At 38.5% G+C, this 25,820-nt stretch overlaps 1 protein-coding gene across 1 annotated transcript in view; it reads right to left on the bottom strand.

The window, feature by feature from the left end:
• Positions 1 to 5,255: 5,255 nt before the first annotated feature.
• The window catches only part of CAPZA1 (capping actin protein of muscle Z-line subunit alpha 1), a 46,821-nt gene continuing 26,256 nt past the window's right edge, over positions 5,256 to 25,820 (bottom strand). The window contains 7 exon segments of the mRNA XM_072644362.1: positions 5,256 to 6,982; positions 7,379 to 7,441; positions 8,987 to 9,058; positions 10,734 to 10,812; positions 11,466 to 11,545; positions 13,645 to 13,851; positions 14,279 to 14,342. Coding sequence (XP_072500463.1) covers positions 6,842 to 6,982; positions 7,379 to 7,441; positions 8,987 to 9,058; positions 10,734 to 10,812; positions 11,466 to 11,545; positions 13,645 to 13,851; positions 14,279 to 14,342 — 706 coding nt within the window. The 3' untranslated portion in view covers positions 5,256 to 6,841.

The raw sequence follows: 25,820 nt of genomic DNA, 5'->3' as shown, positions 1-25,820 counted from the left end.
GAATTCATCACTTCTCTTTCTATGCAGGTGGATAACATTTTTCATAATGGTTCCTTATCATTATCTTGATCCGAGTAGTCAAGTTTTTCCGAGTTCATCTTCCTTACAATATTGCTGTTATGGTGTACAACATTCTCCTGTTTCTGCTCATTTCATCTATCATGAGTTCATCTAAGTATTCCGAGGTTTTTCTCAAAACTATCCTGCTTGTCATTTCTCATAGCATAATAATATTCTATTAAAATCGTACACCACAACTTGTTTAGCCACTCCTTAATTGATGGGTATCCCTTCAATTTCCAATTCTTTGCCACCACATAAAGAGCAGCTATAATTTTGTACAAAGAGGGCCTTTTCTCATTGATATCTTTGGGACATAGACCTAGAAGTGGTATTTCTGGGTCAAAGGGCATGCATAGTCTTACAGCCTTTGGGGCATAGTTCCAGATTGTTCTCCAGAATGGTTGGAATAGTTCACTTCATCAATGATGCATTAGTGTCCCAATTTTTCCACATTCCTTCCACCATTTGTCATTTTCCTTCTGTCATGTTAACCAATGTAATAGGCATGAGGTGGTATATTTTAATTGGCATTTTTCTAATTAGTAGTGATACAGAACATTTTTATGTGACTATTGATAGCTTTGTTGTCTTATTTTGAAAGGTAGCCTGTTCATGTCCTTTACCTATTTATCAACTGAGAAATGGCTCTTATTTTTACAAATTTGGCTCAGCTCTCTCTATATTTGAGGAATGAGGCCTTTATCAGAAAAACTTGGTATAAATTCCCCTCCTATGCAACCCCCCTCCTGCTTTTCTTCTTATTTTAATTGGTTTTGTTTGTGCAAGCTTTGTAATTCCATGTAACAAAAATTATGTTTTATTTCCCATAATCCTTTCCATCTCATTTGGTCATAAACTCCTCCCTTAGTCACAGATCTGATAAATACATTTTCCCACACTCCCTTAATTTACTTATGATACTATACTTTGTCTCAATTATTTATCCATTTTGACCTCATCTTGGTCAAACTGGCTGATGTCTAATTTCTGTAAAGCTGCTTTTCAGTTTTCCCACTAATTTTTGTCAAATATTGAGTTCTTAACCCCAAAAGTTTGTGTCTTTGGGTTTGGGTTCATCAAACACTAGATTGCTACAGTCACTTACCACTGTGCACTGTGTACCTAACCTATTCCACTGACCCACCACTCTATTTCTCAGTGCCAGATTGTTTTAATGATTATCACTTCGTAATATAATTTGAAATCAGAAACTGCTAGGCCACCTTTCTTCCCATTTTTTTCACTGAATACTGAGGGGACAGTCCCATAGCACAGATCTGAACATTTCAGTAACCTGGTTCAATAAACTCCAGTGGCTCCCTACCACCTCTAGAATCAAATATAAACTTGTCTGGCATTTTAAGTCCTTTACAAGCTGGTTTCAACTTACCTCACTGTGACCTCATTGTGGATCAGTCTCCTTTTCATTCTTCAGTCTAGCCAAAATGACCCTCATTTCTCACATGGCATCCCATTTCCCATCTCTTGTCTTTGCACCTGCTGACCCCTTTGTTTAGAATGCAATCCTTCACCTCTAGCTCTTAGAAGTATCTTCTATTTTTGGAAGCTTTAGTCTCTTTTGAAGCTTAGCACAAATGTGTCCTACATGAGGCATTTCTTGGATCTGTCCAGTTGCTAGTATCTCCCTCGTAGCACACAAATCATCTTCTACTTATTTTGTTCATATGTGCACGTACTTATTGACTCCCTCAATAGAATGAAAGCTCCCTGAAGGTCAAAGATTATTTCATTTTTTTTGCCTTTGTATTCCTAGTACTTAGCACAGCTAAGCACAAAGTAGATACTTAATGTTTGTTGACTTGAACAGTCATAACTGGATACAACAGGGTTGTCAGATCTTCCTGGTTTTGAATTCTGTATTTCTACTAAAATCTTTGGATTTTGTTTTGTTTAAGTACGAGACTTGATTTACTCTCTGAGGAACTTTCTATACCAAAAGAGACCAACAATTTCCCCACAATTTAAGTCTCAAGAGCTGCCTGGGGGCACTAAAAAATCAAGGTCCTGGCCCAGGGTCTAGTACGTTTCTTTTTTTATTAAAGTTAAGCAAGTCTCTGGGTCTTCTGAGAAACTGGTGGTGAGTGCTTCCCCTAGAACTGATCATCATGTCAGATTCAAATTGGAATGGGCACTGGTGACTTCATTTTACAAATAAAAGATCTATAAAGCTCAAATGAATTGTAAAAAGTTACAGAGTAACAAAGCTGGGATCTGAACCTGGGCCTTCCAATTCCAAATCCTCCTTCCTCCCACCCTGCCTACTCCAAAGCAGGTGAAGCCTAGTTAAGCTATGAAGGCCTGGTCTTCAACCTGAGACCAAGATCTGAAAAATCTCATGAGACATCTGCACTAGCACTACGACCATGTCTTGGGCTTTAATTGTTGTTTCCTCTTCCTTGCTTAACACACCATTTTCTAACAATCTTCTTGCTGAACCTCTTGCTGCTGACAGCTCCATTTTCTATGGTCCTAGAACTGGGATCAACTCTGCCATCGAACCTGGAAGAGACGATAATCTACTGTCCATGGTCTCATTCATCACCACTATGATTTCCATGACTTGCACTTGACTTTGTTTTCTCTGATGTCATGGTCCTCTTTGAAAAGGAAAGATGAACACAACCTGTGAGTGGATCAAACTGCCTAAATGGGGACCCAGCTAACTGGGTAACTCAGAGCCTTCTCCCTTTCCTTCTCCTCTTCAAAAGAAGGTAAATTTTGATGGCCAGAAGCTGCCCTGTTAATCTTCCCTAAACACTTAGACCCCGTGCACTCTGAAGCCCATGGATTGAACAAGGAAGGGTCCCTGCCCAATGTCCACTCAATGGCTGGTTTTGGACCATTCTAGCTTAGGGTGAATGTCAATAGTAACAGTTTCTCTTCCAAACAATAACCCTGAGGCTCCTGCCCCTCCCAGTGTGATTTATGTACTTATTTTCTCTCTTCTATTAAAGGGCCATCCTCCCTACCTTTTAATGAGGTCTATTTCACTGAATGGGCATTACCTCACTTTTAAGTAAGTACCTGAAAAGGCCTTAGCCTAAAAGGCCAAGGTCTCCCATTGCATCCTGGGCCATCTCCAGTCACCTTGATGAATATCTGGTCACTGGATTCAGATGGCTCTGGAGGAGAAGTATGGCTGGTAACCTTGCACAGCTCTTCCTTACTCAAAACAAAGTCAAGTGCAAGTCATGTCATCATTTCTCTGATGTCATAGTCCTCTAAAAACAAAGGACGAACACACCAGCAACAACTTTCCATACTGGAGTGTCCTTCCTTGACCACTATTAAATGATGGATGTTGTTCTGCCTCTTTACAATGTTACAAACTTACCTTTGCGATTATATTTATTTCCCTAGTGTTTAACATATAGTAAGGGGCTAATAAAATGCTTTTCACATCATTCACTTTACCAAGGCACAATTACTCAGACCCTGGTTAAACAAATAGCTTTCAACATCACTGCCAATCTTAAGCGTAGGTGTAAAGTCTAGGCCTGTGGTTGTCATCATGAAAGGAAATTCTGGCCTGGGTTTTGCCATTAACTAGCTCTGTGACGATGGGTAAATCCAATTGCTCTGAGTAGCCTGGAGAAGGTCAGACATCAGTGTTTGGAAAACTATAGTTTATGTGATGCACAAAGCTGTAAAAGAATATTTTGGTGTTAGTAAAAATTTTCCCTATATTAAAACAGGAAAATGTTAAAAAAACAAAATAAATTTCATGAATTGCTTTTGTTTTAAAAATAGGTTTAATCTCTATTCTGCTTCAAAATTTTCTATTATCTTTTGTGCCATGGGCATACACCCCCCCCCTGGCATTTATGTGTTCTGTAGGTGTATTTTTGAACCTCAAGGCATTCCATGCCCAAATCACTTTGGTAACATCTTGCTAGCTATTCTCTGAAGTTATTCCTACCTCTAAAATTCTTTATATAGCAAATTTACGACCTTAGAATACTATTGGGCAGATTACTGTAAGAATGCCAACGGTAAGCTGAAAAAGATATAGAAAACAATAAGATAACAGCATGCAGTAAGCAGCAGAGGGCTGACTTCCTCATTAGGTTAGGTCAATGGGGGCCTTCAATGGTCGTCCATGGGATTCAGAATTCTTGCATGAAGCACTGTCTGGGCAAAGATGAACTGATGGGGTATCCTGGGGCAGGCTGACATGGAGGAATACAAAGCCAGCGGCAGGAATGTTTGAGGTCAACAAAAGTTACACACGTTGCCAAGAGCTACGTTCGTTGGGAGACAGGAAGATCTGAACTGGCCTTGGGACGGGTGAGGCACAGAAACTCCCTCTAATTCTTTGCTGGGAAACGTGATAAAAGCAATTCCCACATGTCGATAGCTAAAGCAGAGTAGGAGGGGGTGAAAATAACCTTCAGAGCTAAGCCCATAGTTACTACTTCTTGTTTAAGAAGTTCAAGAATTCACAGACTCATAAAGTTAGAGCAGAAAGGGTAATCTAGACCAATCTCCTCATTTTACAGGGGAGGAAAATCAGGGCCAGAGAAATGGGGAAGGGGTAAAGAAAAGGGAACAAAACTGACTAAATGTCTACTATGTGCCAGGTACTGTGCTAAGCGAATTACAATCATCATTTAACTTAATCCTTACAATAATCCTGTAAGGTAAGTGCTATTATCTCCATTTTTACAGCTGAGGAAATTGAGGCAGAGAGCACTAGTAAATGTCTGAGGCTTGGAACTCATTTTCTCTTGCCTCAAGGACCAGCCCCACTAAGCTCACGCAACCAGTTTTGTCCTGTGACCTCAAATACATATCTCTCTTAGTCTTTAAAAAAAAACCCAAAAACCCAAAACTAATTTAAAGGTGAAGATTACACCCCTGCACATACTCACCTACTTACCCTTAGACTTAGAAATTCTGACTGACAAAGAAAGGTAAAATAAACAGATAAGGGAAAAATAGGTGTCTTCCAACAGGAATCAATGCAAGCTCTATAGATAGCTTCTAATTATCCTACTCAGGGTTAGGCTGATTTCTTTAAGTCTCTCAAAGTTCAGTGAGGGTGTAAATATTAAGGGCAGGGACTAGATTCAGATGGTCTGAATATTCTTCTCAAATCAGATCCAAAACAGACATTTTCACTTCCCACCCTGAGAGCAAAATCAGAAGAGATCATAAAGGAGAGACTCAAATAGTTTTAGAACAAAACCGTTGTATTTCTACTAGTAGGTACAGAGGATTTTGTAATATGGATGGATATTATGAATGGCAAATAATACAAATATACTTTATTTTGGAAAAAAGTTTACATAAGTAATGGGACACTTTGGAAACACTCTTGCTTAACCATGTTAGTGAACAAAAACAATGCCACTTTAAGCACAAACATCCTCCTCTTCAACGTGTATTTGGAGATAGGAAGACAGCACTTGGTTTTCAAAAGAACAAAACAAAATGACCTCATGTTAAGGCCTGGTCACCTAAGTGTAAACAATGCAGAATGAATTCACCATACGTAGTTCTGATGCTAGCTATAGCAAATCTGCGGTATCTCTGTGTTTTGAGAGATATGGAACACATACCTTCCCTCACCCTCCTGGAAAGGCTGCTATATCACAGTCAAACTTAAGTTCTGGGCAGGCAGGACTGAAGAGGAATGTCAAACAAGTTTTACAAACCATTTAGAGGGAATTGCCAGTGTTCCCTTTAAGTACATTAAAAACAGGTAACAATAGAAAGACACTGCTTAGAAGTTAATTCTTCTCACTTTGGTGCAAATCTTTTTTGTTTTTAATTGTGATTTATGCACTTGTCTGATTCATACACTTACAGTACAAACTCTAGTAACCTGCCACAAAGCATTAAAACACAATATGCCTATTATTCCTTAGGCGTCTGCATTTTTCAAGTTTCAATATTTATTCTTCTACATCCAGACTGTGTCAGCAGTACTTGAATATAAAAAAATATATAAATGGGGTAACTATATTCTAAAAATGCAGATGCCCATAACAACCATGTTACTAGGGGGAAGGGAATTTTCAGAAAAGGAAGAAAGCAAACAAATTCACTTGGAAGGAATGTGGTTCAAGTCTTTGGATTAAAAAATAAACAACAACACAAAACCCCCAAATTTTCCCCAGAGAAGCTGGTCATTATGGAACTTCCAGAAAACCCCCTTTTTTTCCACTGGAAGATGTGGAAAGATCTCACTGGACCTTAAAAACCCCATTCCAAATATTTAAAAATCTACAGCTACCAGGATGCCATTAAGTGGCAATCAGAAGAGAAGGGATGTCTGTAGATATATCTTGCAGCATCTTTACCTATTGGCTGATCAGTAAAAACCACCGGTGTACCAGAAGTGCTATTAAGGATAAGGGTAGGAGAGTATTGAAAATATTACCTGCCTGTTTGTGAGAGGGCTTTCATGGCTAGGAAATTTTCTAACCAGTACATGAATTCCAGGACATATCTTTCTCTTTCTTTTTTCAATGTTAAAATAACTGAATTAAAAAAAATCCTACAAGTAGATACAGTCACAATAGGAAGTTACATGGCAAGGACCACACACACACAAAAAAACATCAAGACAATGCTATTGGTTCAATAGTATTCCAAGAGGCTAGAAAACCTGTTAACTTTGAAAGCCCTAGCAAAATACCGCACTTATTTATAAACCACCTACTTAGAAGACCATACTTTTGAATATTTTTTTCCTTTCCTTTCTTCTTCTTTTTTTTTTGCATGTTACAAATGGCGAATTTCACATCCAACTTTAAGCATTTTGCATTTCTTTGCCAATCTTGTAGCTGAGTATCTTGTTCCAGTCGATTTTGGTGCGGGTGACTGGAAGCTGCCGGCGCAAGGCCTTGAATGTGGTGTCTGACATTGTCTGATAGTTCTCACTAATCGCGGTCTGCAATAGATAATTGATTTGTAGATAAATGTCTAGACCAGAAACTGAAGCTGGATCAGGTTGCATTAAGAAAGTAGCTTGAGTAATAAAGGAAGTGTTTAAGTAGCCCCCAATTGACAAGACTTTTGATTTTTCCTGAACGTTTCTATTAATCACTAAAGTAGTTCAAGGAAACTCTCCAGTATGGAAGTATTAAGAACTCCACTTAAATGTATTTTTAAAATGGAACCAAGGGGAAATGCAAACATAAGAATTTCAGAGGGACAAGATCCTTAAGTCTTGAATTAGTAGCATTTATGATACATATTAATATTAAACAGGTATCTGAGAAAATGTGTTAAGACAACAGGTTCAATATCTCTAGATAAATTACCAAAAAAAAAAAAATCACCTTACCTGATACTCATTTTCAGCATGTTCTATGATTTTAATAAATTCCTTGGCAGTTTGTACATCATCCTAATAAGAGGTGAGAAAAAGCATGAATAAGATTATCATGTGTAAGCCAATACATAAAAAGCTTACTGAATACAGGAATTTAATCTCCAGTGGAAGAGATCATGAACACACCTTTGGAAATATCCTTGGTGCAAGAAGCTGTGACAGAGGCACCAATTACATAAAAATTAACTAATTAATCCCCAGAACTGCTGCTTATAATTGGTGACAATTAGTGATATTTTGCTTTTTTAAAAAATGGAATGGATTTTTCTTATCTTTTCATCTTCTTGCTGCCACTGAGTAGAAAAAGATAAAAGTTAAAACCTAGGAATTGGGTCACTAGAGTGTTACAGGACTGGTGGTCTTGAGACCATGATAAAATTCTCTCCTCATAGAGGCTATAGCTTAGAGAATCTATTCATGGAAAAATAAGGCAATATTTTTTTAAGGCTAGTGCAGCTGTGTACCCAAAAATAATGTCTTTCCAAAAGTTGGCTTGCTTTTTTCCCTCCACCTGTGTAGCCCCAAAATCTCATATGTCCTGAACCCTGACATACATGGCCAGCTTCAAGTGACCATCAAAGCCAGATAGAAGTATCACGCTCTCAGAAGGGCACCTCAGAGTACACTTTCCTAGCTGAGTGGACCTGTGTCTGTGCTCCCCAACACAGGGCTGCAGAGCTTACAAAAGACTATGTGAATGTGTGTGTTTGAGCTGTATATTAACTCTCCTTTATCCTTTACACTCTTCCCCCACTGCTTGTCAATTAAGCTTTACACTGAACTAGCTCCCATTGTTTTACATACTGTTCTCAGCATCTAAACTCATTAACAGATTGTTTTTTTCTGAATTCTCTGGCTGGTCCACGGGCCTTCTTTTAAATTTACATATAAACTATGACTGGGTAAGGACTGGATGTGTTGGTAATCACACCTAGGCTGGAGGAACCAGCTGGGGAATAGAGGGACTTGTCACAAGACAGGGGAACTACCTTGCACAGTGACACAAGATCTCACTGGTACTTTTTTCATTATGGACACTTTTGTACAAATCTCTTCCTGCTTCCCAACTCTCTCAGTGGAGCTCTGCAGGATGTAGTTAGTGCTTTGCATGTAACAAGTACTGAAGTTTTTTTTAACTGAATAGAAGAGCAGCTTACAATATTAGGCACCATACATTTCCCAATCAAAGGCATGCTTTCTAGCCAACAATTCTATCATCTCACTGGTCAACATGTTCTGATTTTGGCAATGGTAGAAAGAAGAGATTTCTGGATTTTTTATTTATTATGATCATCTCACAGAAAGAAGGAACACTGCATTCCCTAGAGTCAACCCTACTGCTCTAGGTAAAAGATTAAACTGGCAACTGGTAAAACTGGTTTTACTGTTGTCCCAGGAAATTTGTGCTGCTTTACTTATGGAGACTTCCAAAATTAAAACCTTGAAAGCAGAATTTGTGTTTGTTTTACTTTTTCACTTTCAAGATCAGCTCTGAAGTAGAATAAAGATTCCTTCAGGGATAACCACAGTATGATGAGACTTGAAGCATTCCATACTTACAGTAACAGTTATTGAATCCTGTACATCTTTGTGACTAACCAACTGAACATTGCCATCTTCATAGTAATGTACCTGAGTGGGGGAGTGATTGAATAAATTAAATAATAAGCAGTTCACATGGGAAAAAAACCTAAATATCACCTTCTCTGGGCAGGTTATTCACAATATTGCAAATGGAAATTCTTAAAACTCCAAAATATCTCTGATTTCATTATTGTGGGTACTTCCTTTATCAAGGCAGAGTGTTTAGTGGATTAGTGGTTTTTATGAGTTGCTGTGACTAATATTTGGATATTTACTTCTGGGTTCATACTCTGAAATCTTTCTAAGATGGTAGGACCTGCTAGACTTTGTATTTGCTCCACAGTTATAGATTATGAAGACCCATAATTAGAAATGAGAGGATTTTTGTGGAAGTTACTCTTATTAAAGGTTTAGTAGGGATTATCAGTGAAGCATAAACATTAACTGACATTACAAATATTATTTTTGAAGAAAAGACATAATCTTGGAATAACATTCAAATAAAGACACATGCATGTAGTCTTTTCTCTGATCCTTAACTGTATCAATTGCTACTTAATTTTTTTCCTTGAGAATGAGTCTCCCTATGTCACCCAGGCTCAATGTGCCCACTAACAGCCCTGATCCTACTACTAATCAGCATGGGCACTTTGCCTGGGTTAGTCTGACCCTTCTAAGGCCTCCTAGTAGCCCCCAACTATTCACCCTACTGGTGCTGGATTTAGTGTGAACACCCACTTCACCAGCCTCAGCCTCTCCAGTGACAGGGATTACAAGCCTGGTAGTCACTGCTTAATATCCCTAGGCCTGAACAGAAATGAACCTGATGTTGAATTCTTCTTGACACAGATGCCTATTAGGACAGATGAAAAAAGACCTTTATAAGATGGTTGGTTTCAAAAGCCTTAGGGCAGTTTTCTTGTTGGCTGCTTTTTTTACAAAAAATTCTATTTAGCCTCCCTTAGCTGAAGACATATCTTTCCAGTATCTGAGGACCCTTTGCTGTTTGTACTCTAATTACATGGTTCTCCTTGCTGTTCTCATCAAGTTTTTGACTTTGACCTACTTGGCTCTATCCTATTTACTAAACTCTAAGTTCTTCAATATCTGAGAATGTCATTTTTTTTTTTTTTGCATTCCTCACAGCATCTGGTCCATAATAGATACTCAGCAAATGTTTACTTAATGAGGTAAAAATCTCCCAGTTTTGAGTTTTAGCTCAAAATTAAGACTTCTTTATATTTATAGTTTCTTTTCCAACTATAGGTTGGATCTTATCTTTGCTTATTTACTCTAGGAAAAACTTGGTAATCCTTAAAGTCACAATTCATGCCCTCAATACTAAAAGTTCCTGCATCTTCACCTACTCCCACCCCTCCCCCCAGGCAGAAGCAAAAAGAGAAAAACTGGAATCACATACTGTGTTCCCTGAGTGGGAGTATATGTGTATTACTGTCCTTTTCTCATCTGATCCTAATGCTGCTCTGGCTTTCCAGTTACAATTACAAAAAACTAGTTTCCATATCAATCCATTCTAACTCAGGACATGACACAAACTTGCCTTTTCCATTCTAAAAAGTCATATCTATTTTCTCATTACAAAATCCAACTTCTGGAATAACTTTTAAAAACACATTTAAATAGAATGCAATCAAGTTCTGGAGCAAAGTTATGAAAAGGCTTCATATTCTGGGGTCATTGTCAACTGATCAGTTGACCTCACCTGAATCTTTAGCACTCCAACCACCTGAGCTGTAGGTGGTGTGATGGTAAACTTCCACTCTGATCTCCAACGACCATTCCTATGCCAGACCAAAATGCAATTAGAGAATAAGTGAACGGGGGAAAAAAAAGGCTGAATTTTGAATGGATAGGGTAGGGAACTCTTTCTGTATTCTGACAGTGATGACTAGAGAGGACATGCCAACCAAACTTTGGATTCAAGAAGACTCAGCCATAAATACCAAGTTGCCTTACCATTTCTCCTTGGGAAGCACCATTTAAAAAACAAACCCCAAACCAAAAAACCCCATAACTCTCTTTAACCAGTGACTTTGTCAATATAATTCACTTTTGCTCCTATTCAATTGAGGGAACTGAACAATAGTAGTAATTACCAGTAATGATTCACATTTCTATATTTCACATTTGACAGTTCTATGAGGTAAGCAGTGTAGGCTTTACATCTTGTTTATCAATCAATAGAGAAACTGAAGCTTAGAGAGCAAAAGCTGTTTTGCCTAAATTCAAGTGACAGCTAAGAAGCGGCACAGCCAAGACACAACAAAAGCTGGTGATGTCCACTAACTTCAAATTTAGTGCTCTTTCCCCCACACTTCACAGTTTACTCCTATGAACATTAAGCAGTAAGCCAGACAGAACAAAGGGCAGAAGATGCTGGACCAGGGTGACTAGGTAAGGCAGTGAAAACAGAAGACAGACTCTACATTCTTACCAAAAGTTTTTAGGCTGAAATTGGTGGCTCTCAATACAGGCAATAATAGTCTTCTGCCCATCTATAATTTTAGCATAAACCTATTTGTGAAAGAAATAAAAAAATCAGAAGGGAAGAATTCTTTACCAAAGGAGAGATAGAAAGCATTATGAAATGCAAAATGGATAACTTTGATTACATTAAACTGAGAAGTTTTTGCACAACCAAACCCAATGCAACCAAAATCCGGAGGGATGTAGTAAATTGGGAAAGAATTTTTACAGCTAAGCTCGGGGATAAAGGCCTCATTTCTAGAATATATAGAGAATTGACTCATATGTATAATCATACAAGTCATTCCCCAATTGAAAAATGGTCAAAGGATATGAACAGGCAATTTTCAGAGGAAGAAATTAAAGATATCTATAATCATATGAAAAAATGCTCTAAATCACTACTGATTAGAGAGATGCAAATCAAAACAACTCTGAGGTACCACATCACACCTATAAGATTGGCAAACATGACAGAACAAGAAAATGATAAATGCTGGAGAGGATGTGGGAGAGTTGGAACACTAATTCATTGATGGTGGAGCTGCGAGCGCATCCAACCATTCTGGAGAGCAATTTGGAACTATGCCCAAAGGGCTACAAAAATGTGCATACCCTTTGACCCAGCAATATTGCTACTAGGATGATATCCCCAAGAGATCATAAAAATGGGAAAGGGTCCCACATGTACAAAAATATTTATAGCAGCACTCTATGTAGTTGCCAAAAACTGGAAGTCAAGGGGATGTCCATCAATTGGGGAATGGCTGAATAAATTATGGTATATGAATGTAATGGAGCACTATTGTGCCATAAGAAATGATGAACAAGAAGACTTCAGAGAGGCCTGGAAGGACTTATATGACCTGATGCTGAGTGAAAGGAGCAGAACCAGGAGAACTTTGTGCACAGCAACGACCACAGTGTGCCAGAGTTTTTTCTGGTAGACTTGGAATTTTGTAATAACGCAAAAACTTCTTATAAAAAAAAAAAAATCCCAAAGGTGGTTCTCAAGGCAAAATGCCTTCCACACTCAGAGAAAGAAATATGGAAGTCATTCACAAAATGTAGCAGATCATGTTTGTGTATGTGTATGTGTTTGTGTATCATGTTTTGATTTGTTATATGATTTCTTTCATTTATTTTAGTCTGACTACATAGCATGACTATAGTGAAAATCTACTCAATAGCAAAGTATATGTAGAACCTATACAGAATTGTATGCAGTCGTGGGGAGGGAGGGGGGTAGTGGGGGGTAGGTGTGGGGGGGATAAAATCTCAATTGTATGGCAGTGATTGTTAAACATTAAAAAAAAAAAAAGCTGAAAAAAAAAGAAATAAAAAAATCAGACTTAAAAGGCAATAAAAAGTTCTACTAGGGGTTACCCACACGACACTACTTTGGATGGACAAAGCTTAAATGACAATATATCACTAAGGCATAAACCATGCCAAAAAGATCAGAATCATAAAATAGGGGGTCACTAAATCCCTTCTTTAAGTCCTATAAATTTACTGTACAACTGGACTACTGGGATTATTCACTTCTATGTGATATTTTAGGTTTCCTTACATGAGTATACAAGGTAGGTGATGCAAAATATTATTACTCCTGTTTTACAGACGAGTAATTTGAAATTCAAGGACCATTAGTAAGTGATGGCACTGGGATTTAAACCTAGGTCTCTTGAGTTAATGTCTAGGCTCAGTTTTCTCTATGACAGCTATTATTTTAAAGTCATTCTTATGATCACCATATTTTTTTGGGGGGAAATATATATAAAAACAAACAAGATTTCCTTTCTGAATGAAATCTTTTTCTTTTATCAAGGACAGTTAACTCCCAGAGAATCACACACAGGGCCATTGGTTCTTCCTGAAAACCTTATTTTGACATTTTCTCCATGCCCAACTTAGAGCCTGTCAATAATGATGCCAAAATAACACAAACCTGATATGGATTTAAAAATTAATGTAGAGACATGTAGTGATGCTATATTATTTTTTACCATTCATTTCAAAAGTGACTTAGGTAACCTACACAGGACTCCTAAATAAATATCTAGTAGGCCGTGGATCCAACATGTCAAGGAAATGTATATATAGAGAAGTATTTTATTTAACAGTGAAATAAACAGATACTTAACAGTACAGAAGCCGTTGGAATAATGATCTTTCACATAGGCCCTTAATGCACTGTCACACGATTCCCTCCATGACTTCAGAGCTCCATCTATGTCCTCAGGTTGGGGGTCACTTGCTTCTTTCCGTAAGTGATCAAACTTAAAGGAAACTTTATTTCTTGGATCTAAAAATCTGCCACTACCCAGGTCACCATGTTCTGTAATTAAGACCTTTCAAACACAAAATTTATATACATAAATATACTGAAAATAACATTTTGCTCAACACATTTTTGAAAATTCTCATGGGTGCAAGCTAAATCCTTATTCTATTACTTGCCATTTATTCACAATTCATTTTTGTTCTTATATAAAGAAATAGATGACGAGAAAGTAGGCAGTGCTGCAGGAATCAACATCTCTCATTTTACTTGTTCTGCTCCTTTGTTAGAGATGACCCTTCTCATCACTATGGAGGCTTCCAGTGGATAACTTGTGCACTAAAATTAAGACTAATTTTCAATGAGTAATTGTGTTACTCAATGACTTGTGGAATAAAATTTTAATTTTGCCTCATTTAGGCTTTACTTTGCATCTGACTCTCAAACATCACTTTTTGCTTTTATTGAGATCTCTTCTGGTCAGAACAGATATTTACCTGGTCATCATACCCTTCTATTTTCACTGGAGTGAACTGATCCATATTATACTGGGCGAATGCACTGTTTAAAAAAAAATGTAAACAAGTAAACTCAATAAGACTAATGGCACACCAAAAACTATGTAAATAATATAAAGGAAAACTTACTTTTGAAAAATACCATAATAATGAAAGCACTATATAATGCTGCCTGGGTCACAGACTGGTCTTATCTTTAACAATAACATAAAAATATCCAAGATTGAATAATTTAGCTCTTCAGTTATTTTAACTCATTCAGTCAACCAACAAGCATTTATTAAGCACCTTCAATGTGCCAGGCATTGTGCTAACTGCTGGTGACAAAGACAAAAAAAATCAGTCTGCTCACAAAGAGTTCATATTCTAGTAGGGGAGACAACATGTATGTAAAGTTTCAGCTGGAAGTCAGACAGTAAAGTTCCATGATCTTTAGGACACAGCAGCAAAGCAGATAGTAATGTGCCATCTTTAATGATAAAGTCTTATCAGTTTCTGATGATGAACCATTTGACAGTGCCAAGGACCTTGGTGGAAAGAACTTTCTTTCCTGGATCTTGAGCAGGTATGACTCTGGCTATCTATCTGTGAGGGCTAGATTGGACCTGGTAATGGGAAGTTGGGGGCACTGTCAAATCTAACTTACCTGCTCATGGTGACAGCTGATCAGCATTTGGTACTGTTGACAGTGAGAAAGGGGAGCCTTTCTTCCAACAGTTTCTCCCCTCATTGTCGTGTGTAGCCCAGGCTAGAAGCAGGACCAGGTCATATGGAGCATCCGGCTATTCCTAAGGTTCTTGGGTTCAGGGTCCTGAACTATTTTCATTGGGGTCTCAGGGGAGGTAGTGACTATGGTTTGATGTGCCTGGCTTCCTATCGCTCCCTTAAGGATGCTCCCATGGCTTTAGCTAGATTGGTTTGCCTAACTCATAGACTGCCTCTTGTTTCTCCTGGAGTGCCAAGCTCCTTTAGGCTAGCTTGCCTATCCCACAGTTGGCAGTTGTTGATATAGCTGGCCCCTTCTTCACAGGAAACTGTGCCCTTAATTCCCTGCTTTCTCCCACCACTCACTCTGATTTCCAATCTCTCCCTTTCTACTAACTCCTTCCCTGATACCTACCAGGTCTCCAACATTCTTAAAAACCTTCCCTTGACTCTAAATCCTCCCCACTCTGACCCCCCATCCTAATACTCTATCTCTCCTCCCTTTCATTGAGTAAACACCTAGAAAAAGCATTCTATTCTCACAACCTCCACTTTCTCTCCCATCACTTCTAAATCCCTTGCAGTCTGGCCTCTGATCACATCATTCAACTGATTCTTTTCAAAATTACCAATAATTTGTAAATTACCAATCTTTATCCTACCTGACTTCTCTTGCAGCATTTGGCCCTGCTGGCCACTTTCCTCTTGGATATATTTTTCCTGGGTTTTTGTGACACTGTTTCTCTTGGTTAGTCTGTCTGAACACATTCTCTCAAGTTTCCTTTGCTCATTCATCATCCATATCATACCCTGTAATTATAGGTATATATCCCAGTGCTCTATCTTGAGTACTTTTTAAATTCTGTCTCTCCATTTTGTTTTTGTGAGTTAATGATCATTTCTATGCAGATGACTCCCAAATCCATAGAGCTGGCCCTAGAATCTCTCTTGAACTTCAGTCCCATATCTTCAGGCACCTATAAGATATTTTAAACTGGATATACCATAAACATCTCAAATTCCACATGTTCAAAATAGGACCAAATGGCTCTTTTTATCTTGGACTCCACCATCTTTCCAATGGTCCAAGTTTACAATCTAAGCCACCCTTCACTCCTCACTTCACATGTCTCACCAATTGTCATATTTTGTGTTTACCAAACATTTCTCACATCTAACTCTTTCTCTTTCACATGGCCACCATTCTAATTCAGTTCCTCCCCACCTCTGGTCTGGATTATTGAAACTGTCTAATTGGTTTCTCTGCTTCAAGTCTATCCTTTTTAAAATTCATCCCCTTCATGCTCAGAGAAAAAAAGAAACATTTCATGGGACAGTTTGTCATTATATATTGTAGTATTCATAGTAAGTATCTGCAAAAAGATTCTCATGAAAACTGGAGCTTATGCAGCAATGTTGGTTGCCACGAACAAAATAGCAGAGAAAATCTACAAGAATTTGATAATATACTCCAGATCAAATCAAAATATAATGCAAAGTTATTAACAGTGAGGTTGTGAAGAAGAGAGCTCCATAATACAAACACGTTATTTGAGTTACCCTTGAGTAAGCTCTGCATATACAGTCAGATGAGTGATACAGCAGAGTTAAGATTAGAACTGGTAAGAAACAAGAAAGCATAATAATCTATGCGGTACACTCAGAACCAAGGAATCCCGAATTATTTAAACAAATTATTAAAAATGGAAAGATACCAGATACCAGAAACAGATACCAGATATGACATTAACACTAAGTTATTAAAAGTCAAAATGAAAAAGACAGAAGAAATTATGACACTAAGTTTCTAAAATTGATGTTTTGTTCTTTTTGTTACTTTGACTTTTCTTGATGCAAATCAAATTTCTGACCTTTGCTCTAAATTGGTGATGGAAAGAATCTAAATTTTCATGTGTTTATTTTCTGAATTCCTTTTCACATTTTAGTTCCCTTTAGTTAGGAAATGTGATATTCAAATTTTCTACTCATGTACCAGCTAAATATTGAAGTATTTTTCTAATGCTGTTCTGTAGATTTATAGCTACTGAATAGCTCTCAAATCACTTCTATAGTGGCAGTGTTTGACATCCGTCAATAGTAATATTCCTTGGTATCTCTAGACCTTCCCTCCTCTGGTTTTTACCATGTGCTACTGGGTATAGATCCTAAAATATTTTTATGCTCTCAGTAAATTCATTCATGATGGTTTTATAGAAAAAAATCATCCTCTTCATAGATCCCAAAGTGATCTTTTGGGGTATTTACTTTATATTTTATTTTTCCCCAGTTAGATGTAAAAGCAATTTTTAACATTCCAAAGTGATTTTCTTAAAGCACAAGTCTGACCAAATCATTATTCTTATCAAACTCCAGTGGTTCTCTATTACACACCTAGGTTTCCAGTGGTATGTTACTCCCCTTCACATACTATTCAGTTTCAAGCTACACTGCATCTTCCATCTCTCTGCCTCTGCAAGGGTGTCCTTCACGTTTGCAATTTGTTTCCTTGTTACTTCTCACAAGTCATTGTTTCCTTTACAACTCGGGTCATCTTCCATAGGAAGCATTTCCTGATCTCCCAGACATGTGTGCTGCCCCCTCAAATTACCTTGGATTTATCACAAAATAAACACTGACTTGGTACTTGCAAACACCTGTTTTATACTTACTATGTGCCGGGTCCTGCTAAATGAGGAGGATAAACACTGCATCTCTGTTCAGTTGCAGTCTTCACTTTTAGGAATGATTAGGCAAAGCAGCATGACCTTCTCCTTCAGGTCAGATGAGCAACTATTTTGATTTAGGAGCTCCCCAGGTGACTACTATACACAGGCTCAAATGTTCAGGTGATCATCACAGCTTCATTAGCATCTGGAATGAGCTCCACCTTTCTCCTGTGGCCCTATTCCCATTCCCACCCTCCAAATAAAGACAGTAAGAAGTATGATTACCAGTGACTAGGCTAAAATAGTTTTATTTGGCATCTGAAACCCCAAATCATTGGCCTCTCGTTTGGGTCGCTGGTCCCCGAATCTGCCACAAACAGGCAGTCCTCTTCTCATTTCCTAGTCAATGCCCAGGGAACCTCAGGGTGCTCATGCTTCCAATCTTCGGTTTTATTATACACCATAGAACTTTTGCTACTTTCTATCTATTCTATATATATATGTATTATATATATATTTCTATATATTTTGCTTGCATACTTTTATACAATTAAAAATAGATTTTGTTTAGCTCCACCCCCTGCCAAAAAAATGCTCTACATCACAAAATTTCCTTTTTCTTCACATCGCACTAGTAAAACTCATATTCTTACACTTACAGCTCATTACTGAGGCCTCTGATTATTTGATCAAAGTACTTCATAGTTGCACTATTAGACCTAACCTTCCTACAGTGTATTTATATTTTTAAACAAAAGTTTACTAAATCTCTATTTAGTAGCTAGAGTAAGAAGATACTTAATTGTAGAATCTCAAGTGAAGAACAAGAAATGCGTAGACTTGGTTCTTAAATCTGATCTTAAGTGAAGAGTGCAATAGACAGGACTGATTCTAGGTAAAAATTAGAAAAGAGCCAAATTTTATTTTGGCACTCCTAACTTTATCTACATTCCTTCTTACCTCCTTTCATTCACATGGTGGAGTATAAAATAACGACACTAGCTTATCTAATAAAGACAAAATAATAAATGTAAAATTTCTTATTAATCTCTTTTCTGTCCTCACCACCTGAGTTCTGAGCTAACTTCTCCCTTGGCAGTCTGTATAAACTGTTTCAATTTTTTAAACTTTCAGTCTCTACCTTTTCCAAAGGAATTTTAATGTATATTAAAGGATAATATCACTCATCTACTCAAAAGCTTTCTGGGTCTTCTCATTTTTACAGAATAAAATACAAACCTGTTAGTTCAGTTTTCAAGATCTTCCACAAACTGATTCCAACCTATATCCTTCCAGTTTTTTCTGCAAACTTGATTCTGATTGTTTTCCATCTCCTTTTTCACTCTCCATGTATGTGCACAGATTTTCCCATGAAATGTTGTTCTTCTCCCACTCCTGCCTGCCTTTGAAGTATTTCTCTTTTTTTAACGTACAGTTTAGGAAGTATTCTCTCAAGAAGAAGTAATCTTTCTTTCCTCTAATCTCTTTCCCCACCTTGAATTTTCCAATGCACTTAATCAAATTCTAATTTATATTATGGTCACAACTTCTGAGCCAGAAGAGCCCCCCACAATCATTTAGTTCAACCTTTTATTTTTACAGATGAAAAAACTGAGGACTGGAGATGTTAAATGCTCTATCAGGGAATACAGGTAGAAAAGTAGCAGATGTGGGGTTTGAGCTTGGGTCCTGACTCCAAATCTGGGACTTCTGTTACTATGACACATAAATACATTCCTCATCTTTGTTACTAAACTATAAGGACAACTTAGGGACTAAGACTTTGTAGTTTTAAATCTCTTTAAATCCAGTGTCTAAAACAATTTCTTGTTCATTTTTTTTTGGGGGGGGAGGTGGGGGTCTAGACCTGTGATGTCCACATTTCAAGGAACTTCCAGTGTGGGAATTACATACCTCTGCCAATGCAGATCAGCAACTGTCTAATGTCTAGTTTTAGAGAAGCTCCTGCAGCATTAAGAGGTTAAATGGCTCACTCTCACTAGCATCCTGTATTGTCAGAGGTAGGGTCAGAGCCCTATCTTCCAGATTCCTTGGCTGGGCCATGCTACCTTGGTCTTACACAGAGCAGTCACTGAATAAAAATACTTGCTGTATAAAACCATAGGAGACCAACTAAATATGTAAGTCCTTAACAGACAAATGGTAAAGAGTTATCACAGCAGGGTCAAGTTTGAATTGGTACTAAAGTACTTAGAGAGGGGAATGGTAAAGATTTGAGGAAATGTTAAATTTCATCTGGGGGGAGGGGATAGCTCCATTCAAATACTGAAGTGGAAGCACAGACAGAAAGGTTCAAGACAATAGTAAATAGGGGAAAGTGCCACAATAATTAACCAGAATAAACTATAATCACCAAACAAACAAATATATTTTAAAAGGTATCCTTTTAGGGTCCAAAAGAAAAGCATTCTGCCTATTTGCTTAGTTGAAGATTTATGGAATTAAATTTGCCTTGGCCTTTGCCTGTCTGTTAACCAGTGTAAATGGAGGAAACAAAAACAGATCAACTGATACAAGCAACACCAGTTCTGGACTCTCTGTTTACTGATAATCAATTCACCCGCCATCTCTATCTTTTTGTTCTCCACTCCTACCCCCAGGCACTTCAGAAATCCCCATTCCTAAGGCCTATCAGAAGCAAGCAACGCAATAAATGAGTTTTTCCAAGAAGATATTTAAGCCTCATCTGTTCTTTAAAAAATTATTTCTCCTCCGAAAAATCCAATCATGGTCCAAAACAACAAAAATTCCAAACCTTGCAAATAAGGAAGCAAAATTAAACAAAAAAGTGGTTGTTCCACATTTACCCTTCTCATAATTTACCAAATGATAAGAGATGTAAAAAAAACCATACCCAGGATTTTTGAGGCTATCTATGTCTCATCTTCAACTCCCCTTTAGTTTGGTTTCTCACCCAGTAAATCTTAAGGTTTCTAAATGAATAATTTCCTCTTACTAAGCCCTAGACAGTAAACAGGCACAGGCTGTATAGTGCAAAGGAAAAAAAAATGTATAAAAGGAGGTCAAAACATATCCGCCTCCAAGAATACTTTATAATAAATACTCATAGGAAAAAAAAAAGTGCAGGGGGATTGAATGCCAATACTGTTTAAAGCTCCAGGAATGGAGACTGACTAAGAAAATGATACCTAAATTTTGTTCAAATATTACCATTTAATACAGTTTAAACACATTTAAATATGTGTCTCAACAGGGTGTACTCTAGGAGCACAGCCAATAGTTTCTAGCTGAGTCATATCAGCCCTAACTAATGCATATATTTCCACACTTCAACCTCAAAAAAATGGACTGAGTCTTACAGCTCAAGCATGTCACTTCTATCTCTTCTCCCCTAAATCAGCCCAGGCAATGAAATCCAAATAACTATTCAAATGTAGTGCTGGGCCTGATGCACTGGTCATCAGTGTAGTTACACTGTCACCTTTTTGTTATCCTAAGGTAGCTCTTGTTCCTGAGGCCAACCCTTACACAGGATCCTACAGATATTATTCCGTTAGGAATCAATCAGTTGTCTGACAGCCCATACTAACTAGCCAGATGATATTGCTGAGAGAAGCCCTGGTTTCCCATTGATTTAAAATGACACTTTAAAAAATTTCTGGTTTCTTTTTTTTTGGGCAGGGGGACAGGGGACAGATGGACGGATGGGAGTAGTGACTGTAGCTAATTTTTGCACTTCCCCCTTTTCAATGTTATCATCCACCTCTCTGCCTTTTCCTTTGTTGGCTTTTTATGCAGCCCAGACAAGGCAGCTAGGTGGTGCAGTGGATAGAGCACCAGTGCAGGAGTCAGGAGGACCTGAGTACAAATCTCACCTCAGACACTTGACATTCACTAGCTGTGTGACCTTGGGCAAGTCACTCAACCTCAACTGCCTCATCCTGGGTCATCTCCAGTCAGCCTGATGAATATCTGATCATTGAATTCAGATGGCTCTGGAGGAGAAGTGAGGCTGGTGACCTGCACAGCCCTCCCTCACTCAAAACAAAGTCAAGTGCAAGTCATGTCATTATTTCTCTGATGGCATGGTCTTCTCTGGCAACGAAGGATGAACACACATGTAGCCCAGACCCACAACGAAGCCTGAAGTCAGCAGGTCTCTGAGGTGTTGCAAGAGCTATTGGTTTAGACTGACCAAGTCTTAAGACTCTTTCCCACATTATTAGTGTTCCCCTTCTGTGAAACTATCTAAAATCACTTTAAAAACTATATCTGAAAGCTGGATTCTGTCTTTCTCATTATCTATGCCTCCTCATGCAATGTTGTGCATTTTACTGGTATCAAACCCTCTGGAATCCTTTGGAAAACAGGAGGTACCTATTAGGACAGAAGAAGCCTGGTAGAAATCTACGCCCAAGTTATCCATGATCCAGCTGTACCATGGCCCTGTGTAAGCAACCATACAGATAGTGCCCTTCCAAACCACACTGCTGTGTCAGTCTTCTGAGCCTATCAAACTCTGGCACAGGAAACTCATTCTCATATGCAGCCTACAGAGTGGCCTGTGACTACTGATTGCCCAAACTTTTCTTTCTGCTCCCTGAGTCCTCTTCAACAGTGTCTCCTGCCTCAGCATCTAAATCCATATTACTATAAACTCATATGACACTGCCAATGCATCAATACCAGGAAATGGTGCTGGTGTGGACAACTACCCAACCAGGACATGGGTGGACAAACAGTGTCACACTCAGACTTGAGATCCTGTAATACGTAATTATCAAAACCTGAGCTACAGCTGACTAGTACCAGTGATGACAACCATCACCTCCAAAACATAGCCGGACTTATCTCAGCAATCTCTATGTTTCAGTGGCCAAGAGACTCTATAAGACAGCAAATCTGACCAGCTGTTGGGCTGGTTTCCAGGGTTCCACCTGGGAAAACACTATGGGAAGTTTGTCTTTCTCCCCTGGCAAGACCCATGAAAGCTTGATGGACTGAAGAAGGGAACGGTCTTTTCCTACCACCTCAACACTGGCCACACTCTCATACCATCCCTGATCAACATCATGCACTCTAGCTATTATGCCTAGATGATTCCCAAGTTAGATGAAGGTGGATGATGCTTTGGGCTGCAGGACCCCAACTGCCCAAATGATAAGTATTTTAGGTTCTAGACTAAGACAGCCATCATCATCTGCGCAAACCAGACATATTTACTTCCTTTTGTCATTGGTTGGTAGAACTACACTAAGGACCCAGCAAAGGAGATTACTGGCACTGAATTCACACAAATCTTCCTCAGCTTTTCCTCTTTAACAAACATTACCTGCCACACTGTGGCCATATGGCACCTGTTAGCTTCTTTCAAAAAGAACATCACTTTACCCCCACCTATGTCAGGTGTGGAGAACCCAAAGCCTCAAGGCCAAATGTGGCTCTCTAGGTCTTCAAGTGTGGTCCTTTGACTGAATCCAAACTTCACAGAACAAATCCCCTTAATAAAAGAATTTGTTCTGTAAAACTTGGACTCAGTCAAAAGACTGCACCCAAGGACCTAGAAGGCCACATGTGGACTCAAGGCAGAAGGTTCCCCACCCCTATCCTAGGAGGTTCAATTACAAAAGCCATGGGCAGGACCCATGGCTCCAGGACTCTGTCAAGACCCTGCGAATAGCTCAGCTGGTCAAGACATAAGAACTAATACCACAAACGATCAAGGTCTGCTGCCCTGCATCTATTGGCTGAGGACCAATGAGTCATGGGGACTATGGTGCTCAAGAATTGCATGGCCTCGGATTACCTCTTGGCAGATTAGGGTGGAAATTCTCTTGCTGCACGTGGGTCAGTCAGACTCACTAAGTACTAGCCACAGCCAATCCACCCAGAATTCTGGGTGGAGCAAGTGCTAGGGAAAGGTCACAGTTACAGAAGAAACTAAAATCCTAAGTTTCTCTGGGGTCATCAGCTAACTGTCCCTGTGAAAATGGGGGAACAAAATGTGTATCCTCCTTGAGATTCTGGTTGCCACAGTTGTGGTCCTAGGTGATAAATCTGTGCATTAGGGAAATGGCTTCACAGCAAAACAGTGACAAAGTGGCAGCCCTGTGATCTACCTTCAATACCAAAGAGTAAATTAGGGAAAAGTATGGGAATGATACATGGTTGAGGCAAACTACCTTCCAGACCTTAGACCCATTCTGTCTTGAGGGCCTTAAATAAGGTTGTTTTAGGTCTATAAGAATGTTCTTCAACCTTTCTTTGGAATGTGGCAAACTGCCGTTTCAAACTCCCCCCAATCCAAGGACACTGAGTGGCTACCAGGGCCAAGAGTTGGACTGTGATATAAAATAGAAGGTCCAGAGTCCTGACTTTATTAAGCTACATGTCCCTGATGTCTACCAGTAGACTACTAAGCTATTTTCAGTAAGATCAGTACATATGTGATACCAAATTATTAGAAACTTTGAACCTCTTGGTTTTTGAGGGATTACCTGTCTCTGGCAGCAACCTGTACCATCTCTTCAGTTCCTGTATATCTATCCCATGTGGCATAAAGGAATATTTTTGGCATGTTTGTACCTACTTTTTGAGAGGGAATCAGCTATTTTTAGACTTACTGGTAAGGACCCTTTTTTTTTTCATGTTTCATATCTATATACACATGTATATAGATATAAAACGTACAAAGTTACATTCTAAACCCCAAGGATTCAATAATAGAAATAAATACTGAAATAACTACATTACTAGATGAGCTGTTTTGCTCATAGAAACAAAGCCTCAACATCAAACAAGACAGCCAGGAAACTGCTATATGGTAGTAGTACATGTCAGGTTACAGAGGCAAGCAGAACTCAGCATAAGATGTCTAAGACAAAACTTATAAAAAAGCAGACCTTACAATGTTTAAAATATGTTTTATGAGACTGAGAAATATGTAACTGGTTTAACAAAGGAAACAGTTTTGTTGAGAAAGCAAAGACATTTAGTGCATAGAAAATGCTCAGAGAGGCAGCACCAGTGGGGATGGGGGCAGGAGGCAGAAAGATCTCTGTGGAAACATGTTCCAGTTTCCCCTGAACTACGCTTAGTCTTCTCTTCTTCTCAAGTTTTAGACCAGGGACTCAACTTGTCCCTATCTCAATGAGGGCCATCAACAAGAAAACTAAATAAGGTTGCATCCTTTGGTAATATTCCTAATAGTCACAGGGAAATAAATATTCAGTTACACAGGATTTGAAAAAGGAGGCTAAATCAGAAGTTTTTGTTTTGTTGCTAAGGCAGCCTATGTTAAAATGACTACTTTCTGCCAACTCTTATCTGTTCAAATGCAGGAAGACCTTTACAAAAAAAAGAACAATAGAGCAGCTTTCAGAATTCATTTTCACTTTTACCATACAAACATGCTCATTCTGATCAGTTATGTGCTGCATATTTTGTGCTCCAAATGTCCACACCATCACCAAGCTACAACTATCAAGACATTCATCCCTCTTTCTGAGAATGACATTTATTTAATCCACATGAGACTGATATTCATCAACATCCTCTTGAGATCACAAAGTTTCTAGAGCAGATGCTCCCTGGTAAGCACCCTCTTGCAGGTGGCTCAGCTACCTGCAGCCAAAATGGGTATAAGACCCATAGGATCATCCCCTAGAGTGGGAGATGGTTCACCATCACACATGACTGTATCCCTCTCCCTGTGAATATGATCATGTAACTGGCTATTTCTGGCAACCAATTATACACACATATTATCTACATAGCAGCTAAGTTGAATGCTGAAGAGAAGGATGTTAGGCATAGACTGTTTGAATGCATGGAATACCCTCCACTGAGTAGTGAGACCTCCATTTTCTGTGTGACTGATACTGGAGAGATGTCTGATAACATTCCCCTGCAAAGAGCCCTCAGGGGCCTATCTGAAAAGTTTAGTTTAGAATTCAGATCTCAATAGGAATATTGCTACCACTGAAAAGTTGGGATTTCAGATTTTTATTAGAGGAGGTTGCCAGCCACTTGAGGAGTGTTTTTAATTCTGTTCAGTAAATGTACTTTAGATCTATAATATAAGTGTGTAATCCTTTGGGTCACATGAAGTTGGGAAGAAAATAAGAAGCTTAATGGAGGGGGGGATAGAAACATTTTGATATGAAACT

Source organism: Notamacropus eugenii, chromosome 2 (genome assembly GCF_028372415.1).
Source record: "Notamacropus eugenii isolate mMacEug1 chromosome 2, mMacEug1.pri_v2, whole genome shotgun sequence".
Taxonomy (NCBI): Eukaryota; Metazoa; Chordata; class Mammalia; order Diprotodontia; family Macropodidae; genus Notamacropus; species Notamacropus eugenii.
The sequence above is the reverse complement of the archived record's forward strand: the minus strand, read 5'-3'. Positions and strand labels throughout refer to the sequence as shown.